The following is a 19992-nucleotide window of genomic DNA, read 5'->3' as shown; positions in this document are numbered from 1 at the left end:
ACCATAACGGAAATAATCGGGTTGCGTCCGAAATCGCATAGCTATACTCTTGAGTAGCTTCTTATTTTGAATAAGTACTTTCCCCCTACTCTTTTATGAGTAGCCTACTGTGAATTCGGACATACTTTTGTCACGTACTGTTTCTCACCTACTAGGCCAATAGTAAGCAAGTAGCATGTGGTTTCGAATGCAGCCCTCGAGTTAGCTCGAGTCGTTACTTCCTCGGTCAAGCGATTTTTTAGGTTACTGAAATGTTATAAAAAAAACCTTTAAAGTGAAGATAAATGTATACGTAAAATAAACAAGACCTTCCAATTATATGTTTTTGACGGCTTTAGCAGGCCTCAAATTAGGGCCCCCAAAAACTCATCATAATTCACACCCTGACAACTTGCTAAGCTATAATGCTCAAAGATGCTGTCTTTAGGAAGCACACTTTAGATTGACATTCAAATTTGACATGGTTAGTGGAGGTCTTTTTTTTTGTATCAATTAATTATCTAAATATTATTAGAAATGTTCATGTTTGCATTTGCTTAAGACTTTTCATTTGAACTCGCAGACAGATTAGGGAAATATAGGCTGTCTACAAATAAATTATTGTCATAAATAACAAAACAAATGTCACTGGTAACAAAGAAAGCTGTAAATAATACTCTCACGAAGCATAATTGTGTTTTGCATTATGCAAATGCAAGGTAAACTGGTACAACTAGTATAACAACATATGCTACACACGTGTAAATATAACATTCTATCAAAGTAAAAAAAAAAGTGCATAAAATTAGTTTGTGAAAACACTGATAGAAGAAATATTCTTTTGTATGTTTCACACACAGTATGAAGTAAACAAGCTCATGTAAAGTGCAAATAAGTATAAAAACCTTAATTTAAATGTCCCTATATTGCACAAGCAGGCCAAAGGATATATCTGTAGATACGTTGCACTTCATGGGGGTGTGGAGCACGTCACAATGTGTCATATCTGAATAGGAAGAGGATGCAACCAGTTTCCTAATAATCACATAACAAGCACAATGACAGATGTGAATTAGTACCCCCATGAAGGTTGTAACTGCCAGTGAGCACTGGAAATTTTCTTGTGGAAACCAGGTTTCTTCACTTACCCACATCTTCTGATATTTTTAAAGATGGCCACTAGTTCCTGTTCTGGGTAAAAGGCTTTAGGTTAAAATAAGATTGTCAGATAGCTATTATCTTGACCTTAGTACAATCTGGGATATTCATTTTGAGAACTTACCTATATTCGCATGCTCATCACTCAGAAGTCACATTCTGGTTTACAAATGTCATCAAACCAAAACGGGCCTCTGCTAAAATAGTAGTCTATCACACTTCTTGTGAAACTCAAAAGTAGCTACAAGTATAAATACCCCATGTTACAATCTATGCCACATTCTGTCAGCAAACTCAACTTAAGCATGCTTAAGTCAAACTGCATGGAATATATAGTTGCTTTGTAGTCAATACCACGTTTTTCCCCTGTACAGCATAGAGCCACACCACTCAAACCACGCACTCTTCCAACTGAGCTGCGTTTGAAACCACACAGGTCTGTTTTTAGCCTTGAGGCTTCAGTACTCATGTCTGAGTTTCTCTGATGTATGATTATCAGGTAGTAGGTCTTTTTTAAATGCATCCTTGCCCATTCTCAACATTGTTTAATGCATTTGGAGAACCACAAAAGAGGAAGTAATAGCATGGCTGATGATTGACAACTAGTGCACGGGTTGAAGTTAATATTTCATTAACATGCTATGTGGCTTCACTTGTAGAGTGTGTGTGTGAAGTAGTAGTTCCTGTTTCATATAGAAAAACACAGCATTTATTAACATTTCAACAACCCAATGGAGGATCTTCAAAGATGCACTTAATACCTCAAAATGAGTTTTTTCATTATATTTGTTGGTATATAGACATTTGAATATCTTTACATGCATATTTTGCTTTTACACATTTCCCAACCTCATACAATAACCATTCATCCTCATGAGGGATGCGTTTTTTTACACATTTACATTAGTGTGGAAATAACACAATGCTTTTAACTATTTCATATGGTGTGATAAACAAAAGCATGCATGCATTAAAATGAAGTGCGGTGAATCTTGCAGTGATGTGGAGCCGCACCCATCCGCAGTGAGGACAGGGGAAGCAGAGAAAGACCCTCCTTTATTTTCTGCCTCGTGTTTATGAAGCATATTGCGCCCCCTACTGGTACTCATCTGTTCATGATTCAAGAGTTTCCTTCGGTTAAACACAAAAGAATACCAGACTGTTGACAGTAGCCATTGACTTCCATAGTATTTTTCTTTCCTACTATGGAAGTCAATGGGTGCCGTCAACTGTCTGGTTACCAACATTCTTTAAAATATGTTATTTTGTGTTCAACAGAAGAAACAAACAACTTGAGGGTGAGTAAATGATGACAATTTTCATTTTTGGGTGAACTATCCCTTTAACAATAACATCATTAGCAGCAACATTTTGAGCACATTATACTATTAACTAACACGGAGCGATACATTTTTGTTACAGTATTAATCTTTGTTAATGTTAGTTAATAAAAATAAAGTTCATTTTTCATGTTAGTTCACATTGCATTAATGTTAACAAATACAACTTTCGATTTTAGTTGAAATGTTGAAATTAACATTAAGATTAACAAATGCTGTAGAAGTTCATGTTAACTAAAGTAGTTAACTAATGAAACCTTATTGTAAAGTGTTACCAAATAAATATACAGAACTAATTATAAAGACCATGCATGACTAGACAAACTGTTCAAAAATTTCAGGTAGTACCAAATAAAGCAATGATTCCACCCAAATACTTTTGAATGAGATTTATTTAAATAGGACATTTTTTTTTTTTTATAAGAATGGTTATAACACAGGAAAGCCACCGTAGATGAACATTTCTCTAAATTAGAGACTGTTCATTTTTAATCCATATATTCACACTTTGGTGAAGAAATCTCATCGGTCAGCACAGGGAACATTGCTGTCCCCCCAAATGAGGGTTTAATAAAACATGAGCACAAACTCCGGGTGCCAATCATGGAGTCCATAAAATGTGACATTAGAATTAGTAGAAGCTGCTGTAAACCGAATTCAGATGCAAACATGTTTGATGCACTGAGAATGAATACCATGCATTCAAACAGTGTGAAGTAATGACCTAAAGGAAGTACAAACAGTGACTTGCCAGTAAGCTCTTACAGAATAACAAGAATAAAAACAACGAGTGTCACATCTGCTCACGTTCTGTCCTGAACTTGATGTCTCTTGCCATTTCTGACATTAGTGTAAACACAGCGCTCGTAAGCTTTCCTTGTAAGTTTACCAGAAAAGGCCAACTTTTTGTTCTTAACAGCCAGGCTCATCAATGCAAGGCTTCAGTTATATCTACTCCACATAGTGCTTTGATAGTCAGTACCAGTAAGCCTCATAACCACTTGGCAGTCATGTAAAGAAATACGACAGTGCTTTCAATATACCATCGGCCTTCTCTCACACAACAAAAGGTGCATACATTTAAAAAGTAAATGAAAAGTAAAACAGGTAAAAGCATTTGAGACTTTAGTTGTTAGTGAGTGAATGTCACTCAAGTTTGCTCTCATGGAACATCTGGTAGTGTGTGTTCGATATAACAGCTGTTTTAAAGAGATAAACGCTCAGCTAAACATCAACTAGGACGAGATGGTTCATAAAAAGGTACGAGTGCATGTTCTATCTAGTCGATCTTTGCTCAAACCAAACATCTAAAATGTTCACTTCCAAAACTGCATCAGACAATGAGAGCAATTTGTTGAATCTCATGTAAACGGTCAAGAACATTTCTGGGTCATATTTCACCACAGACATTGTATTTTGAATAAAGAAAATAAAAAAATATTTTTGGTGAATATTACATAATATCTAAACACTGACATTTTCATGACAATTAAACCTCAAATGCAGATATTTTTCAAAATCAAATGAATAAGACTGGATAAGAATTACTGAAATACCTAAATTAATGAGTTGTTTTGCATTAAGGTACTGAGAATTTGAGGTTTAATTTTCATGAATTTAATGGAGCATAATTGTTATAATGTAGAAAAAAAAATCTACTGGTTCTAAAATGAGGCTATATTTTCTTTATGCAAAATATAACTAAATTCTTTTTCTTTTGATTTCAGGGTTAAATATGACCCAGATATTTCCGTGTGAGATTCACCGAATTCTACTTTTTTATTCATTGTGTGTGTGTGTGTGTGTGTGTGTGTGTGTGTGTGTGTGTGTATTATATATATATATATATATATATATATATATATATATATATATATATATATATATATATATATATATATATATATATATATATATATATATATATATATATATATATATATATATATATATATATATATATATATATATATATATATATATATATATATATGTAATTAAGGCTACAGTTACCCTGCTGTTACTATGCCTCTGATTTGGGTGTGCAAACAAAAACAAACCACGAGGAAAAACTGTCCCGTGGCCTATTCTCATGTTGTTTAAACACATTCTTGAATATCTGTAAAGAATAAATATTTTAGCAAAAAAAACGAACAAACAAAAAAAGATGCATCCCACTCCATGTTACATGCAAGTGTGCTATTTACAGCTTGAAATACACACTTCCGCCCAAAACACAAAGCATCCCCAAAGCACAACACACTCTGCATGGCTCAGACCTGTAAAAGCTATGCTTAAGACAAGCCAATCTGAACTATAAAAACAACTTCAGACGAAAAGCACTTAAAAAATAAAAACGGACTACTGAAGAATCTCCACGGAAAGCATGGAGAACGGAATACATTTCCGTGCCGTGTCGACAATCAACTCTTACAGACTGCAATACTGACGTAGGAGTTTTATTTGAATATTCTACCTTTTCAGTAAAATGAACAAACTCTAAATAATGACAAAAATCCAGATGCCACGTAAAAAGGATGCAACATGGAGAGGGGCTTGCGGTGATGGCGACACCAAAGCTGTGACTGGACTGGAGACCACAGCACTTCACTGCTTTTATTTGCTCCAATATGCTTGTGATGCAGCAGTTTTGCTCAGTCTTCAATGTACTCCCACAAGTCTTTCTCATAGCCCTCATGAACGTGCTGTAGCAGCACTCGTCGCCGACTCTCACAGTATCTAAACGGGAGGAGAAACGCAGAAAAGTCCTCAAATGTGAGAAGCTCAACACATTTTTTGATAGGAAAGTTTTAATAATGTTTCCTATTAGTGACTGCTTTATAACATTTGGATTTGTAGTGGAAATCATTCCAGTGCACACGGGTTTCTATAAAGGCATTTCACTGGAGAATACAGAGTTCAAATGGGTCTGTACTAGGGATACCCCAAAATTACAGCCGTTGGAAATGCCATAAAACATTTTCAGCGGAAAGAGACAATAGGCAGAAAACATAAATGGAAAATGAAACTTTAACAGGAACTTTTAGCATACTTTTGCTTATCCTATTTATTAACGTGCACGATGTGACAAATATTTTAAATATATATAAGTGCCATCTGAAAGTGCCATTTAAATGACAATTAATAGGTAATTTTCATTGCTATTTAAGTGAAACTACTGAACTTAAATATACAAGCTTGATAAAAATGATTATTCAAGAAGAAAATTTCAGATGGCACTTAGAGGCTTTTGCATCTGAACTCTTCATATACATACATATATATATTATATATTTGTCTAGATGCTCCTCTTTGAATGCTGGTTGATAAATAGAAAAAGTTGTGTGTTCTCAAACAGATTGTGCACATGCACTACACTGACAGAGATTAACCAACATCTCATGTAAAGCATCGTAACAGATGTTGGAGGCAACAGGCACAGATGTGTTTGTATTACATAAAATCTGTTTGAGAGTTATTTTGAAGTCACTGCCTTCCACTTTCTGCATATCGTAACACAAAAAGAAAGATCTCTGTGTAAAATACGGTAAGAAACTTTTTCTATACAGCTGTCTATTTATTTAAACAATATTCCAAAAAAATAGACTGTTGTAAATTTACTCCAATGAAGTTAGTGTAATTATTTTTTTTTTTAAATATATATAAATTATTTTTATTTGTATATAAAAATAAAGATTAATCATTAGATAATTTGAAAAGTCGTTTCAAATAAATGCTAATTTATAATGAGAATTTTCAACCCAGTGTCTCCAGAAATCACCAGTTTCTTTTTCAACCAAGAATTTTCATTTCAGTGCATCATTAGTGTGTACATTTCATAACATTCACTGTGTAATAAGTCTAAATCATCATGTGTCCATGCATCATTCACTGATACCCTCCCCTTTGCTCTCTCATTTTCCATCCCACATATTCAAACTTGTGCTTTACACTTTCCCCAGAATACAAGCAAGAATCAATGGCGTTTTGCCATCAATGACATCAAACCTGCCCGATGTGTTAGATTCAAAAATGGTGCTTTTTTCACAGCTTCATGGAGGGGAATATATATTTAAAAAAAAGGATAAAAGCACATAACAAAATTACTAAAACTTAAACTAAAATGAAACCTGAACATATAAAAAAAAAAACTTATAAAAAATAAGAATAAATAATATAATTACTTATATAACTTATATTTTATAGTAATAAAATAACACTGCAGCAGTCAACAATGTCATGCATTTAAAGGCACAATATGCAGCTTTCCGTTTTTGTCAAACAGCGACCCCTAGAGTCGCTGTGGAGTACTTGTATTTAACGTTACTGTCGTAAATACCACTCACGCCGAGCCGTCTCTGCACTCACGGCCTGATCCCTTCCGCCCTCTATACTGGTACCTGTTCAATAGGATGGAAGCTGTAATGAGTGGAAATAAGGTGTGGCCCCTTTAAGAGCTGCGCGCGCCCTGTTGAACTGTCGGCAGTCTGTGTTGTATGTGCACCTCGAACACCCCATGTATGCGGGTTATTTCACTTTGATGCTCATTCTTATCCTACTTTTGTTCATCAAGTAAAGCTGTGGACGGTAGAACGGGTGACTGACAGTTACACGAGTTCGACTGGGGAATAAAGTGCAAGTTGTGAGATGCCAATCGCCTCCGTGAGTCTGTCTGGCCTCTGTAATAACTTAATCTGTGAGCTCTCCCTATTTATCCTCCTGACACAACGCGTTACAAAGCGTCGGACATCGAACAGGCACAGATAACCTCCGAAGATGTCTACTAGTCCATCAACAAGACCGGCAGGTAAGCATTGCTGTTGCATCCATTGCTGCTTTTTAGCTCTCGCCAACGAGTGAAAGCCTGACCGAGTGAGACTCTTGTCCGGACTCTTGTTCATATGTTGTTGATGTATGTGACGTCGTGCCGTAAAGCAAGTCGTGATTCTCGGGAGATTTGGCGGGGCGCCACCTCTCAAACTTGCATTGCTGTTTTTTCCAGCGGCGTCCCCCCCATGCTTTGCTATCGGGATGAATCGCCCTCCTACAAGTTTGTTTACCATCTAAATGATTTCGAAGCTGTTATATTAAGGTACAAATCTTGCATAGTGTGCCTTTAAGAAACAAAAACAGACATAATATTGTGCATTTGGAAAAATGTCTCACCTATACTTATCCTGAACTTTCTGTTTGATATCTTGCAAAGAATCCTGGGAGATATCTCGCTCTAGATAACCCGAAAGCACCTCTGTAGCGTTCTCCAAATCAGCCTGATTGTTCTTTACAAAAAAACAAACAAAAAAAAGTATCAAGACATCGGTATGTTGATTTCTATGAAGTGTAAACAGTGTGATGCTATTACAACATAGTCTGAATGTTAATCCCACCAATGGCAGGTGTATTATTATTTTAGCATATATATATATCAGGGGTGCAAACACATGTATGGTCAAAAAAGAGAGAGGTAATCGAAGCCCTCGTCCCGCGGCAAATATCCAGATACTACATTGCCACCCCAACCCACCCCTATAGGCACATAGAGTCAAATGAAAAGAATGAATAATTCTAGGATGATTAGGGTAATTGTGTAGGGTAGGCCTAGTGCATCTGAATAAAAACTAATAAACAAAATACAAAAATAGGCTACAATAAAACACAAATACACGAGAAAAAAGCAGTGCTTTATGTTTTTCAGGTAAATTAACTGTATTAAGTATTAATACAGTTTATCTTTTGACAAAACGTGATTTTTCTCTTTCTCTTTTGTTGTTTGATTAACTTTGGTGACACAAACAGCTACAGGTATTTGGGTGCTGTCTCTTTAAGACGAATGCACGTATCTAATACCGGTAATTAATTTTATTTTGACTGCGTTTACGGGGAAACTCGTTGAGACGGACACTGGCTTATTTTTTCGTGCACGTCTGTTCAAACACAAATAGATCAGAAATAAAAGGGAATTCGGTGTTCACGAACTTCACGTGCTGTCTGCGACTGCGTGGCTCTGTGCGCCGACAGACCATCTACATTTGGATGTTAAACATAATATATATAGCCTGATACAGCAAAGACAACGTCGGCAGTATTGACGGCAAAATAGGCAACAGAATATTTCGTTCTGTAGGCCTATTGACAGGGGCAATATTTGAAAATCGAAAATTAGGCCTATTTTTTTAAATTACAATTATATATGCATTTGTCAAAACCGAGAAACTTTCAAGCATCAAAATGTAATTTATTAATATGTATTTGCGGCCAGGGCCGGCTCTAGGTTATTTGGTGCCAAGGCGAGAGTTAGGGGGGTTCGGGGGCATGCTCCCCCGAGAAAATTTTGATTTTGATGTTGATTCTTAAACATGAGAATGAGGATAAATGTTGAAATGAATGATCCACACTAGAAAATGGAAATGCAAAATGTGCTTATTGTTGACAATACACAATCACATATTCCAAAGAGGAATGGCCTTAAATGAGAAATCTTTCAAGGATTATTCTGCATATGTAAACTTTTTAGCATTAAAGATTGGTTTCAGCAACTTGTTTCTTTCTTGAGTTAATCAGTGTTTTTGGCACTATTAAATCAGTTCAATTAAATTTCAATTGTTCACTCATAAAGTCACTTGTCACCACTTACTGGCTTAATGATGCAAGTTGCGCAAACACAGACAAGCGGTGTGATACAAACTGTGAAAAACTGATGCTGGTGAAATATTCGAACACATTCGACTCGAGGACCATATATATATATATATATATAGGCTACATATCAGAGTTAAATAGGAATACATTGTAATAATGTTAATCAAGCAGACTAAATCACACGACTGCGCAGCAATATTTAAGCTCATTATACAAAGGAAATAATACAGATCTAGACAAATTGGTTTGCTTATAGTTAAAATAATTTTTTTAGTCGGCCACACGTTCCACTTGCTGTCGGCCACTCATTCCACTTTAATACGCAAATGACAAAACGAAAGTAAAAGCAGCAGCCCCTCGTGGACGACTACCACATACACGCACACACAGTAAAGTCCATGTCTGGTGAGGTCCTCCGCTGTCTTCGTTCCGATCCTTTTATGCGCCCCGAAGCTGATCAGTGAGAAACTTGAAACCGGTACGGCGCGCGCGCCCCCGGACTTTTACCCCATCATTTAAAGCGCTAAAACCAGCTGTCAGATGTTTTCGCGCCACTCCCGGTTGCTGAGCAACGCGCGTGAGTTTGACAGCTGTCAGAGTGATTCAGTCGTTTTTTAGGATTGTATAATCTAGTAAAAGAAATGGACAAATACAAGCAGTGTGTGGACAGTGCACAGTAAAAGTGTACAACGTGTGCGCAGCTTTCATAATACGATACATTTAATTAACTTTTTTTATTCTGCAATTTTGCGCCCCGTCCAGCAGATGGCGCCCCAGGCGGCCGCCTGTGTCGCCTGTCGGCAAAGCCGGCCCTGGCTGTTTGCGCCTTCTATTTTGTCTGAAAACTTGCAACACTCTTGCGTGTCGCGTGAAAAATAGGCGTCGGTTGCGGTTCTATTTCTAGCACACGGTTTCGGCGCGGCTCGAGAAGTGTGTGTGTCACGCAGGCATTGTGCTCTAACACAAGCTCTAACCAGTTAATATGAGAGCCGACATAAAAACGGACACTCCACGCCACGCAGAGAGAAATGTGATGCAGCGGCAGATGCAGAGACAGAAACACTAGTGGTTCACGCTTGCGCACATACTGCTGGTTTGGCGCGCAGTGTTCTGATTCGCTTATTTCCTATTTACTTGTTGGTGGACGCAATCCAGAATTACAGAATTACTATAGATTTATATCTATATATAGATATAAATTATAATCAGACCCTCTCAAACCATCAGACCCCCCCCCCCCTTAAAAAAAAAACTCTTCGGATCTGCACGATTCACACAAGTCACCCAAACTGACGTGAAAAAAGCGGGAGGCGCCGAAAAGCGCGCTGTTTGCACCCCTGATATATATATTATACAATTATTTTTGTATCTATAAAACAGTCTACCACATGGTTTCGTGAAATTCACATGAAGCACGATTTCCTCCTCACCTCGAAGATAATGGACTGGTTGTTCTTTTTGAGGTAGAAGGCGAAGACGTATGTGAACATAAGCGTGGACCGACACTGGCACAGCACGTCCACGGCCTTCTTCAGGAACTGCACCTCGATCCACGACATGTTGTGTTGCTGCATCTCCTCCATCTTCTGCTTCACCTGCGCGTACAGCTTGTGCTCGAAGCGCAGACTCTGCATGTGGTTCATGTAGCGGTTGCAGTAGAAGAGGTAGCGTTGCAGGGCTGCACGGGAACGCTGCAATATGGATACAACATACACTCATTCCAAATTTATAGGTTTACAAAGTTTACTTGAAATTTACAAAGTTATTGGTCCATGAATCGAGCTCAGAACAGAGATTGAACAAGCATACACGCCACACCACCACAAATAAGTCATGCTTTCCTGCAAGAGCTAATTCAACTTAGATAAAGGATGACATGTGACTGCTGTACATTGGAGATGTTGCATCAAATGACGACTAAAAGTACCTCCTGAGCATCTCTGGCTGCCTTAGCATCATCTTCATTGTAGCGATTGCAGTTGTACCTATAATCAGCGTACATGTTATTTCAATGTATCATATGTATATGAAAACATAAGCATTTATAAGAGGTGAAGTAGACTCACCAAGCAGAGCCATGGGGCTCCCAAGGGCCGAGACAAACCCAGCAGAACTCTGCTTTACAACTCTGGTTTCGACACACCATGTGATTACAGCCCCCATCTTTTTCAATGGTCACATGACATTTGGGACATTCCTAAGAAAAATGGGAATACCCAAATGAAACAGGAATATTCTGGGTTAATTACAAGTTAGGTTTATTGACATCTTTATTGCGCATTTGTGGCTTGTTGCAGATTACAACCAAAAATATACTTGCCTTGTTCTTTAAATTAAAAAATATATTGCTGGCAGTACAATTTTCAAAACGTGAAGCTTTTCTATTGTATTTCTATTTTTCACTCTTTTGTCCTGCGTGTCTGTTTGCTATTGCCAGTAAAATAAATGTAAATTAATTTGTTAAACAAATGGCCAGACCTGTTTAACATAAATATCCTTTTCTCTTTGGACAAAGTATGGACCCAAAATAGCACTTTCACATTTTCCATACCACAGCACACTGAATTTTATGGACTCAATATCGTAAGAGTACACACACACACACACACACACACACACACACACACACACACACACACACACACACACACACACACACACACACACACACACACACACACACACACACACACACACACACACACACACACACACACACACACACACACACACACACACACACACACACACACACACACACACACACACACACACACACACACACACACACACACACACACACACACACACACACACACACACACACACACACACACACACACACACACACACACACACACACACACACACACACACACACACACACACACACACACACACACACACACACACACACACAAAAAAAAACTAAACATAAACTTCGTATCATCAATTGACTGTTCAGGGGTCCTTGTACCTTGGTATTTGCTGCAATCCAGTTTGATGTTTCACTGTCATCATCACACTTCTTTATCCACTTCCTCAACCACTTGAAGAGAAGAGTAGCAATATTATTAAAGAAAATGAAAACCTCTCATGACAAATCTAATTTAATAACATCAATGGAAAAATTCTAACCTAATATGAGTGCGAACATACCTTGCATTTAACAGGGTCATGCCAGTTCTCTCCACAATTGAAACTAGATATTGAAAAAAGAAAATAAATTAAAGGGAGTAGTTCACCCAAAAATGAAAATCCTGTCATTATATACTCACCTTCATGTTGTTTCAAAGCAATATGGTGTTATTACATATTGAAAATAACAACAGCATAAGGCTGAGTCAATAATGACAGAAAAGGGTGCGCAGCAGAAAAAACGGTGTATACAAACAGCAAATTGTTAAGCTTGATCACCTGTGAGGTTATTATTTTTGTAGAGGTGACTTATAAAGCTACAGGATGCTGCAAATCCACTGAAGCGCTGCATTGCATTCTGCATCAGACTCTTACCAGAACTGTCTCCCGCATTTGCAGCGAACTGGTTTGGCATCAGGATACTGAACTTTGACCACATGGTGGCAGTCAGGAGCTGGACACCATTTCAACAGTCTGTTACACTGTAGAAGAGCAGATGGACAACCAGTGAGAGAGACTACAAAACAGTTCACTGCATGCATACAGATGTTGACCCAAACGTCACATTCATGCCATTCGAAAGCTTAACTACAAAGACACCACATATGTATTATAGATTTAGCATCAGCTAGGGGTTCACCATCAGAACGGTTAATATATCATCACTGTTGAGTGGAAACCTTGTATCTCCATATTATGTCATTTTTATTTTTTTCATAAATCATTACTGTTGGTCACTCTTTATGTGTGTCTGTGAGTTTTTGCAATTATTTAACCAATGGAAAGTATTAAAAGAGCTTGACTAAACCCATTGGATCCTCAAACTGTCAGTCAAACCTCCCCGTCTCGATCTTAAATGAAGCGCAGCACACATTTTGGACCATTTCTGCTTGTTTGCAATGCAACGGTAAATAACAAACTGTTTATTAGAATAAGCACAATATATCAATTCTAATGCTTTATGTATTTGAGGAGCAGAAAAGAGTGTCTTAGTCTAGAATTTGTTGTCGAGTCACAGCCAATACGGTCTTAAATAGCCTGTGTGAAGCACTTCATCTCTTATAACATGATATTATGGCCAAATGACAGAAAAACTGAGCACCCAAATAGCTACAGTAAATAATCTGTAAGTTGATGAAAACATTATGCGATGCACTCACTGCCTCAGATGCGGTCGTGATAGTGAGAGACAAAGCATGCATTTAAATCCTCGTAACTCCATTTAAGCTTGATGTTGGTCAAATGTTAACAATATAATGACACATGCAAGTGTCTGAACATGTATAACGCCACAATATCATCGCAGAGTTTAATTATCTAAAAAACAGTGTTTTTTTCCATTTCCAGAAAAGTATCAGTCTTGGACATGCAAGGTTTCCGCCCGACAGCTACGAAATACACACATTACACAAAAGTTAGTTAGTAATCAGTTAACTGAGTTTATAAAAACAAACTGATTGTTTCTCAATTAGATTTGATATTGGTATTAGTATTTGGAATCTCTATCCCAGATTATTCAGGGAGTTGCAAATGTGCCATTTGCACAATGTAATTTTCATTTCAAACACACAACTTTTTGCCAACAACATAAAGAACTTCTTACCTCTACAAAACTATTTGTGATTAAATGCTGATACTTCAATTTCACTTTAGAATCTGTGATCAGTCGCCTGCCAAAAAAAGAGCAAATATTTAAAAATAATTGAAAACAGATAAATCTTAAAATAAATGGGTTAAATTCACAAAAGCGCTCACATTACAGTGTTATCGTCAACCAAAATGTCACAGTTGTGAGCAGGACACGAGATGGTCTGGAAAAACAAAAGAAAAAAACAAAGTTATACAATTGTAGAGCAGATTCCAATATCAGGTTACAATGAGCTGAACAGGAACCCACCTGTCCCATCCCTTCCTCAATGATTTTGGTAGTTAAATAGTCACCCCAGCACTGCACGCAGAATTTGTGTCCACACTCTAGACCTGTGAAATACTAGGAAAGGAAACATACATTCCTGTCGAATAAGTCATCAAGTTGTGTAAAATGAGTCACTGCAACGGACTTCACGGTTTTGGTATCATAAGCTTTTCTAAAGAACTGATGAAGAGACATTTGGCTCTAACTGACACTGACCGAGTTTGGATAGTTGAGATAGCAGATCTGGCAGGGCAAATCCTGACTGGAGGACCGTGTGCTCATTGGTCGCGTTTTGACTTTTTTACTGGGGTTTATGACGTGGCACTCTGTAAACAACTTGTCCAGATTTCCATCGAAGTACCTGCACCATTTAAATGTTGAGAGGAAGAAGACGACAACTCATCAATCAGCAAACAGATCAATTAAAAGTTATCATAACTAGGGATGCACAGACATTTTGGCCACCGATTTTTTTGGCCGAGCCAAAAATTTCGATTTCGACCACCTCAAAATGGTTTTTGAGGGAAAAACCGAAGTCAGTGACCGAAACCCGATCGAACGTTTTGACTGTCCAGCATCTGTTTCGTGCACAAAATAACTACAGCAGTTAAACATGTTAGTGTAAACAATTAACCTGTTAGTGATGTATTCATTATTTAATGTCTTGAAAACAGGCTGAAGTATTCTATTAAGTTTCTTACTAAATATATGATATAAAACCTGCCTTGTGTTATTTTAAATGTTTGTTTGTACAACTCCATTTTAGCTATTTGAGTGTTGATAGCTAAATAATTAATTGATTATTATTCATTTATTTTCGTTTTCGACCAAGTGCATCGGTCTCGGCATTTCGGTGCATCCCTAATCATAACGTTGGTTAACCAAGCATTGCAAATTTATGACAATGTTAAAATAAATAAATATAGTAAAATAAATGAAGAAAAATTACATGCCTCTCCATAAGCTTCTCTTTGTCCCAGTTGAAGTGACTAAGGAGTATTCTGGTTATCGTAGCTGGGTTCTGAAAAAGACAATATTGAGTGACAGGCCTAGTTAAACCAAGTCTCAGTTTAATCCGAAAAGATTATCTTTAACCTAGCTGACTTTATGCAACTTTATCTGGGCTTCTGTAGAGGTTTTTCCCTGTTGTATTTTCAAGGTACCAACTTGACACAGTCTGTGCTTTTGAGGAAGAACTAATTACTGGATCGATCAAAGTTTAGGATTTTGTCATCAAATCATAGAAAAATATTCAGAATTTTGTAAGAGGAACTAAGTCACAAGGAACCCAGATTTATCTGTACTTATTACTCTTGAAATATGTTTTCAAGGGATGCATGATACTGGATTTTTGCCAATATCCGATATACAGTCAGGTCCATAAATATTGGGACATTGACACAATTCTAATCTTTTTGGCTCTATACACCACCACAATGGATTTGAAATGAAACGAACAAGATGTGCTTTAACTGCAGACTTTCAGCTTTAATTTGAGGGTATTTACATCCAAATCAGGTGAACGGAGTAGGAATTACAACAGTTTGTATATGTGCCACCCACTTTTTAAGGGACCAAAAGTAATGGGACAGATTAACAATCATAAATCAAACTTTTACTTTTTAATACTTGGTTGCAAATCCTTTGCAGTCAATTACAGCCTGAAGTCTGGAAGGCATAGACATCACCAGTTGCTGGGTTTCATCCCTGGTGAAGCTCTGCCAGGCCTCTACTGCAACTGTCTTCAGTTCCTGCTTGTTCTTGGGGCATTTTCCCTTCAGTTTTGTCTTCAGCAAGTGAAATGCATGCTCAATCGGATTCAGGTCAGGTGATTGACTTGGCCATTGCATAACATTCCACTTCTTTACCTTAAAAAACTCTTTGGTTGCTTTTGCAGTATGCTTCGGGTCAATGTCCATCTGCACTGTGAAGCGCCGTCCAATGAGTTCTGAAGCATTTGGCTGAATATGAGCAGATAATATTGCCCGAAACACTTCAGAATTCATCCTGCTGCTTTTGTCAGCAGTCACATCATCAATAAATACAAGAGAACCAGTTCCATTGGCAGCCATACATGCCCACGCCATGACACTACCACCACCATGCTTCACTGATGAGGTGGTATGCTTTGGATCATGAGCAGTTCCTTTCCTTCTCCATACTCTTCTCTTCCCATCACTCTGGTACAAGTTGATCTTTGTCTCATCTGTCCAAAGGATGTTGTTCCAGAACTGTGAAGGCTTTTTTAGATGTTGTTTGGCAAACTCTTATCTGGCCTTCCTGTTTTTGAGGCTCACCAATGGTTCACATCTTGTGGTGAACCCTCTTTATTCACTCTGGTGAAGTCTTCTCTTGATTTTTGACTTTGACACACATACACCTACCTCCTGGAGAGTGTTCTTGATCTGGCCAAATGTTGTGAAGAAAAGCATGTTGTGACCAAATGCTTCAGAACTCATTGGACGGCGCTTCACAGTGCAGATGGACAATGACCCAAAGCATACTGTGAAAGCAACCAAAGAGTTTTTTAAGGTAAAGAAGTGGAATGTTATGCAATGGCCAAGTCAATCACCTGACCTGAATCCGATTGAGCATGCATTTCACTTGCTGAAGACAAAACTGAAGGGAAAATGCCCCAAGAACAAGCAGGAACTGAAGACAGTTGCAGTAGAGGCCTGGCAGAGCATCACCAGGGATGAAATCCAGCAACTGGTGATGTCTATGCGTTCCAGACTTCAGGCTGTAAATGACTGCAAAGGATTTGCAACCAAGTATTAAAAAGTAAAAGTTTGATTTATGATTGTTAATCTGTCCCATTACTTTTGGTCCCTTAAAAAGTGGGTGGCACATATACAAACTGTTGTAATTCCTACACCGTTCACCTGATTTGGATGTAAATACCCTCAAATTAAAGCTGAAAGTCTGCAGTTAAAGCACATCTTGTTCGTTTCATTTCAAATCCATTGTGGTGGTGTATAGAGCCAAAAAGATTAGAATTGTGTCAATGTCCCAATATTTATGGACCTGACTGTACATACGCTACATTTCTCCTTTGTTTGGAAACAGCAAGTTTTATGGAAGCTTGTTTCCACCACGGAATAAAAAATAAGCAAAAATGACCATTATTATTTTTTATTCAGTAGCAGAAACAAGTTTCCATAAAGTCTCTCACGTGCAGGCAGCAGGGATAATAAGCAATTTTTTTTTAATTTCAGTTGGTTTTGAGAAAAATAACTGTACTTTTTCATTTCGGTTTCAGAATCCTGAGGTTCATTCAAATGCCAACCTGAGACTGAATGGGTGTCCATCCAAAACAAGACACATTTTATTTTCACTATTGCACCATGAAGGCTTCAACAGTTCAACTTAGGGGTGATGTAAGAAATCAAGGAAAACTGTCTGGTATTGTTTTGACAGGGTTATCTTATATTTAAGTTTTTTTTCATAAACTATACAAATGTATAAGTACTCAACATCATTGTCCAATATTACATGATTAACATGTTATTTTGTATAACAACATGTAACGTTATGCCAGAAACTGATGCAGCTTTCTTTTAAAGAAGGAAAAGCCATTAAAGCTCATGTGTTTTTCATATAACGTATTGCTGGACCTGATCTAAACACTTACAAAATACACAACAGCAGGTACCAGCGGTTGTCATTCATCCATGTACAAATAAACATTTGTAATTTTTCACCTAATTTTTCTGATCTCCACTTAAGTTGGACGCTAGTATGCTTGATAAATGTGGGTTTGAGTTTAAAACGTTTAAACACCCCAAACCCTTTTAAAGTGTGTTTGTGTTTGGAGAAGCAAACATGCTCCACAAGCTTAAAAACTGTCAAATTTTTAAAAACAAATGAGTCAAGTAACGTTAGCATTAGCTGAAGTGACAGGGCTGAACTTTAGTGTGCAACAAAACAACAACAACAAATCACATATAAACGCACATATATGTGACTCATAACGTTAACATACGATTTAAGAAATACGATGCGTCTAGATATGCTTAAAATCTGTCAAATAAAGTTCAGTATCTGTAAGCTGGGTCGCGCTAGCAGAACAACTAACTAAATATAGCTCATAAAAAAACACCTGAATTCACTAAAATAACACAAAAACGCAAACATAAGAGTTAATGCAACACCATTGAGGTATAAAAAAAAACCCGCTTCATTTTCGCATCATTCGGCCTCTCGTTTCAGTTATTCGCTAATGCTAATGCTAACAGCATCAGTCATCCATATAAACAAACTTATAAAGTCGTTGGAAAAATCACAATAAAACTGTTTGCTATGTACCTGTATGACCTCGTTGACCTCCCTGATGCACTCAACCATGTGCTGGAGGATCTGCTCGGTGGTCAAAACCTCGAAGCGGTAGTCCTCGTCCTCCTGCCCGGGCCCCAGGCCGCCGCCGCCGCCGCCGGTGTCAACGCAATCGTCGGGCTCTCCTCCGGCCACCGCGGGGTCCAGCAGCTCCACCTCGCCCAGGTCCAGGGTGTCATCCTCGGCCTCCTCCTCGCCGCTGTCCTCGCTGCACTCCTCCTCCTCTTCTTCCTCCTCCTCTTCATCATCAAACTCATAATTGTAGCCCTCGTCCGAGTCCATGTCTCAGTGTTGTAAAGGGTGACTGTAATAAAGTGTCAGTGTGTGTGAGTGTGTATTGCTGTTTGACCTGCGCTTTACTGACTGAGCGGATCCTTATTAGAGACCCGCCGCGTCACTGCTGCGTCACTCACTACATCCTGACCAATACATAATACAGTCGCCGATTCTCAACTGTAATGTCTGTTATTGTAATATTTGTTATTTTTCGCGTTGTAATTATGATATAGAATATATAGGACATGTAGTTATTTTATTGCCATTTTTTTTTATTCATAAATGTAGGCTACATTTTCCTTAACAATTACCCAAATTTAATCATTTCCTACATGACTTGAATTGCTTAATTATGACACTAAAAATAATTAACAATAAAAGCGGCAAAATTGTATGACAAACTTTTGAATGTAGCGTAATATGATATTTAATTTCATATAATTGTATTTAAATATACATTTATCTTATTTTTGATTTTTTGTCTTCCATACTTTATTTTAAATAAGCTGTCATCCAATGTTATATAGCAGGCCTACTTAATTGTTCAAGATTTTTTTGGATTGTACTTGTATTTGGTTTGTTCCAAAATAATCCAAAATAATATTCAATATTAATAATATTGCATACTCTTGATTATTTTCCTGAGCCAAATAGAAAATAAAATGTGTTTCTGCAAAGGGGTAGAAATGATAAAGACCCCTTTTATTGAAATTTTCAGTAATAGTCTTTTACTGTAATAATTGAAAATATGAATTGGAGGGGAAAAAATGTGGTCCTTCATTCAACAAAAATATTTTCTCAGTAATATAGTAAAATAAGTCTCCTTGAAATGAATTTTACCCTGTCAGACATTTTGAATCAATATCAGTTTTATATTTATTAATGAAATCTTCATTTTGCCAAATTCACACAGAAACTGTCATTCTTTTATTTTGGGCCTGACACTATAGTGAACACATTTGGTATTAATGTAAATATAAGAGTATCATTGCTTCGAAGAATCAAGCGTTATTGAGGATGACACCCAGACTCTAAACTGGGATTCCCCAACTTTATTGTCAGCTGAACCTCTTTGTCCTAATATATTTAAAATACAAGTCCTTAGTAAGGTCAATAATAAAATCAAGCCAATAATAAATAATAATAAAAAGTTAACAGTTCTCTGGTGTCGGTTAATGGTCACATGACAGGTAAACAAATATATATTTTTTTTAA

General features: G+C 37.3%; 1 protein-coding gene across 1 annotated transcript; it reads right to left on the bottom strand.

Annotated features, from left to right (window-relative positions):
- Window positions 1-4922: 4922 nt before the first annotated feature.
- On the bottom strand, window positions 4923-18948 carry arih1l (ariadne homolog, ubiquitin-conjugating enzyme E2 binding protein, 1 like). The gene is made up of 14 exons (XM_081354767.1): window positions 18475-18948; window positions 15123-15190; window positions 14386-14530; window positions 14152-14244; window positions 14010-14065; window positions 13858-13924; window positions 12630-12736; window positions 12276-12318; window positions 12094-12165; window positions 11183-11313; window positions 11044-11101; window positions 10547-10807; window positions 7644-7756; window positions 4923-5216 (listed from the first exon to the last, which is right to left on the bottom strand). Exons 1-14 carry the CDS (start codon window positions 18781-18783, stop codon window positions 5132-5134), a joined length of 1608 nt encoding a protein of 535 aa, XP_081210893.1. The 5' UTR covers window positions 18784-18948; the 3' UTR covers window positions 4923-5131.
- Window positions 18949-19992: the final 1044 nt, after the last annotated feature.

Source organism: Scardinius erythrophthalmus (assembly GCF_964197995.2).
Source record: "Scardinius erythrophthalmus genome assembly, chromosome: 2".
NCBI classification, from domain to species: Eukaryota; Metazoa; Chordata; class Actinopteri; order Cypriniformes; family Leuciscidae; genus Scardinius; species Scardinius erythrophthalmus.
Note: the sequence above shows the minus strand (reverse complement) of the source record. Positions and strands in the feature narration are given on the sequence as shown.

Coding starts and splice junctions, on each gene's coding strand:
- arih1l (XM_081354767.1), bottom strand. CDS start 18,783: ATGGACTCGGACGAGGGCTACAATTATGAGTTTGATGATGAAGAGGAG. Junction 14,245..14,385: donor ATCTCAACTATCCAAACTCG/GTCAGTGTCAGT, acceptor TTCCTTTCCTAG/TATTTCACAGGTCTAGAGTG. Junction 12,319..12,629: donor AAATGCGGGAGACAGTTCTG/GTAAGAGTCTGA, acceptor TTCAATATCTAG/TTTCAATTGTGGAGAGAACT.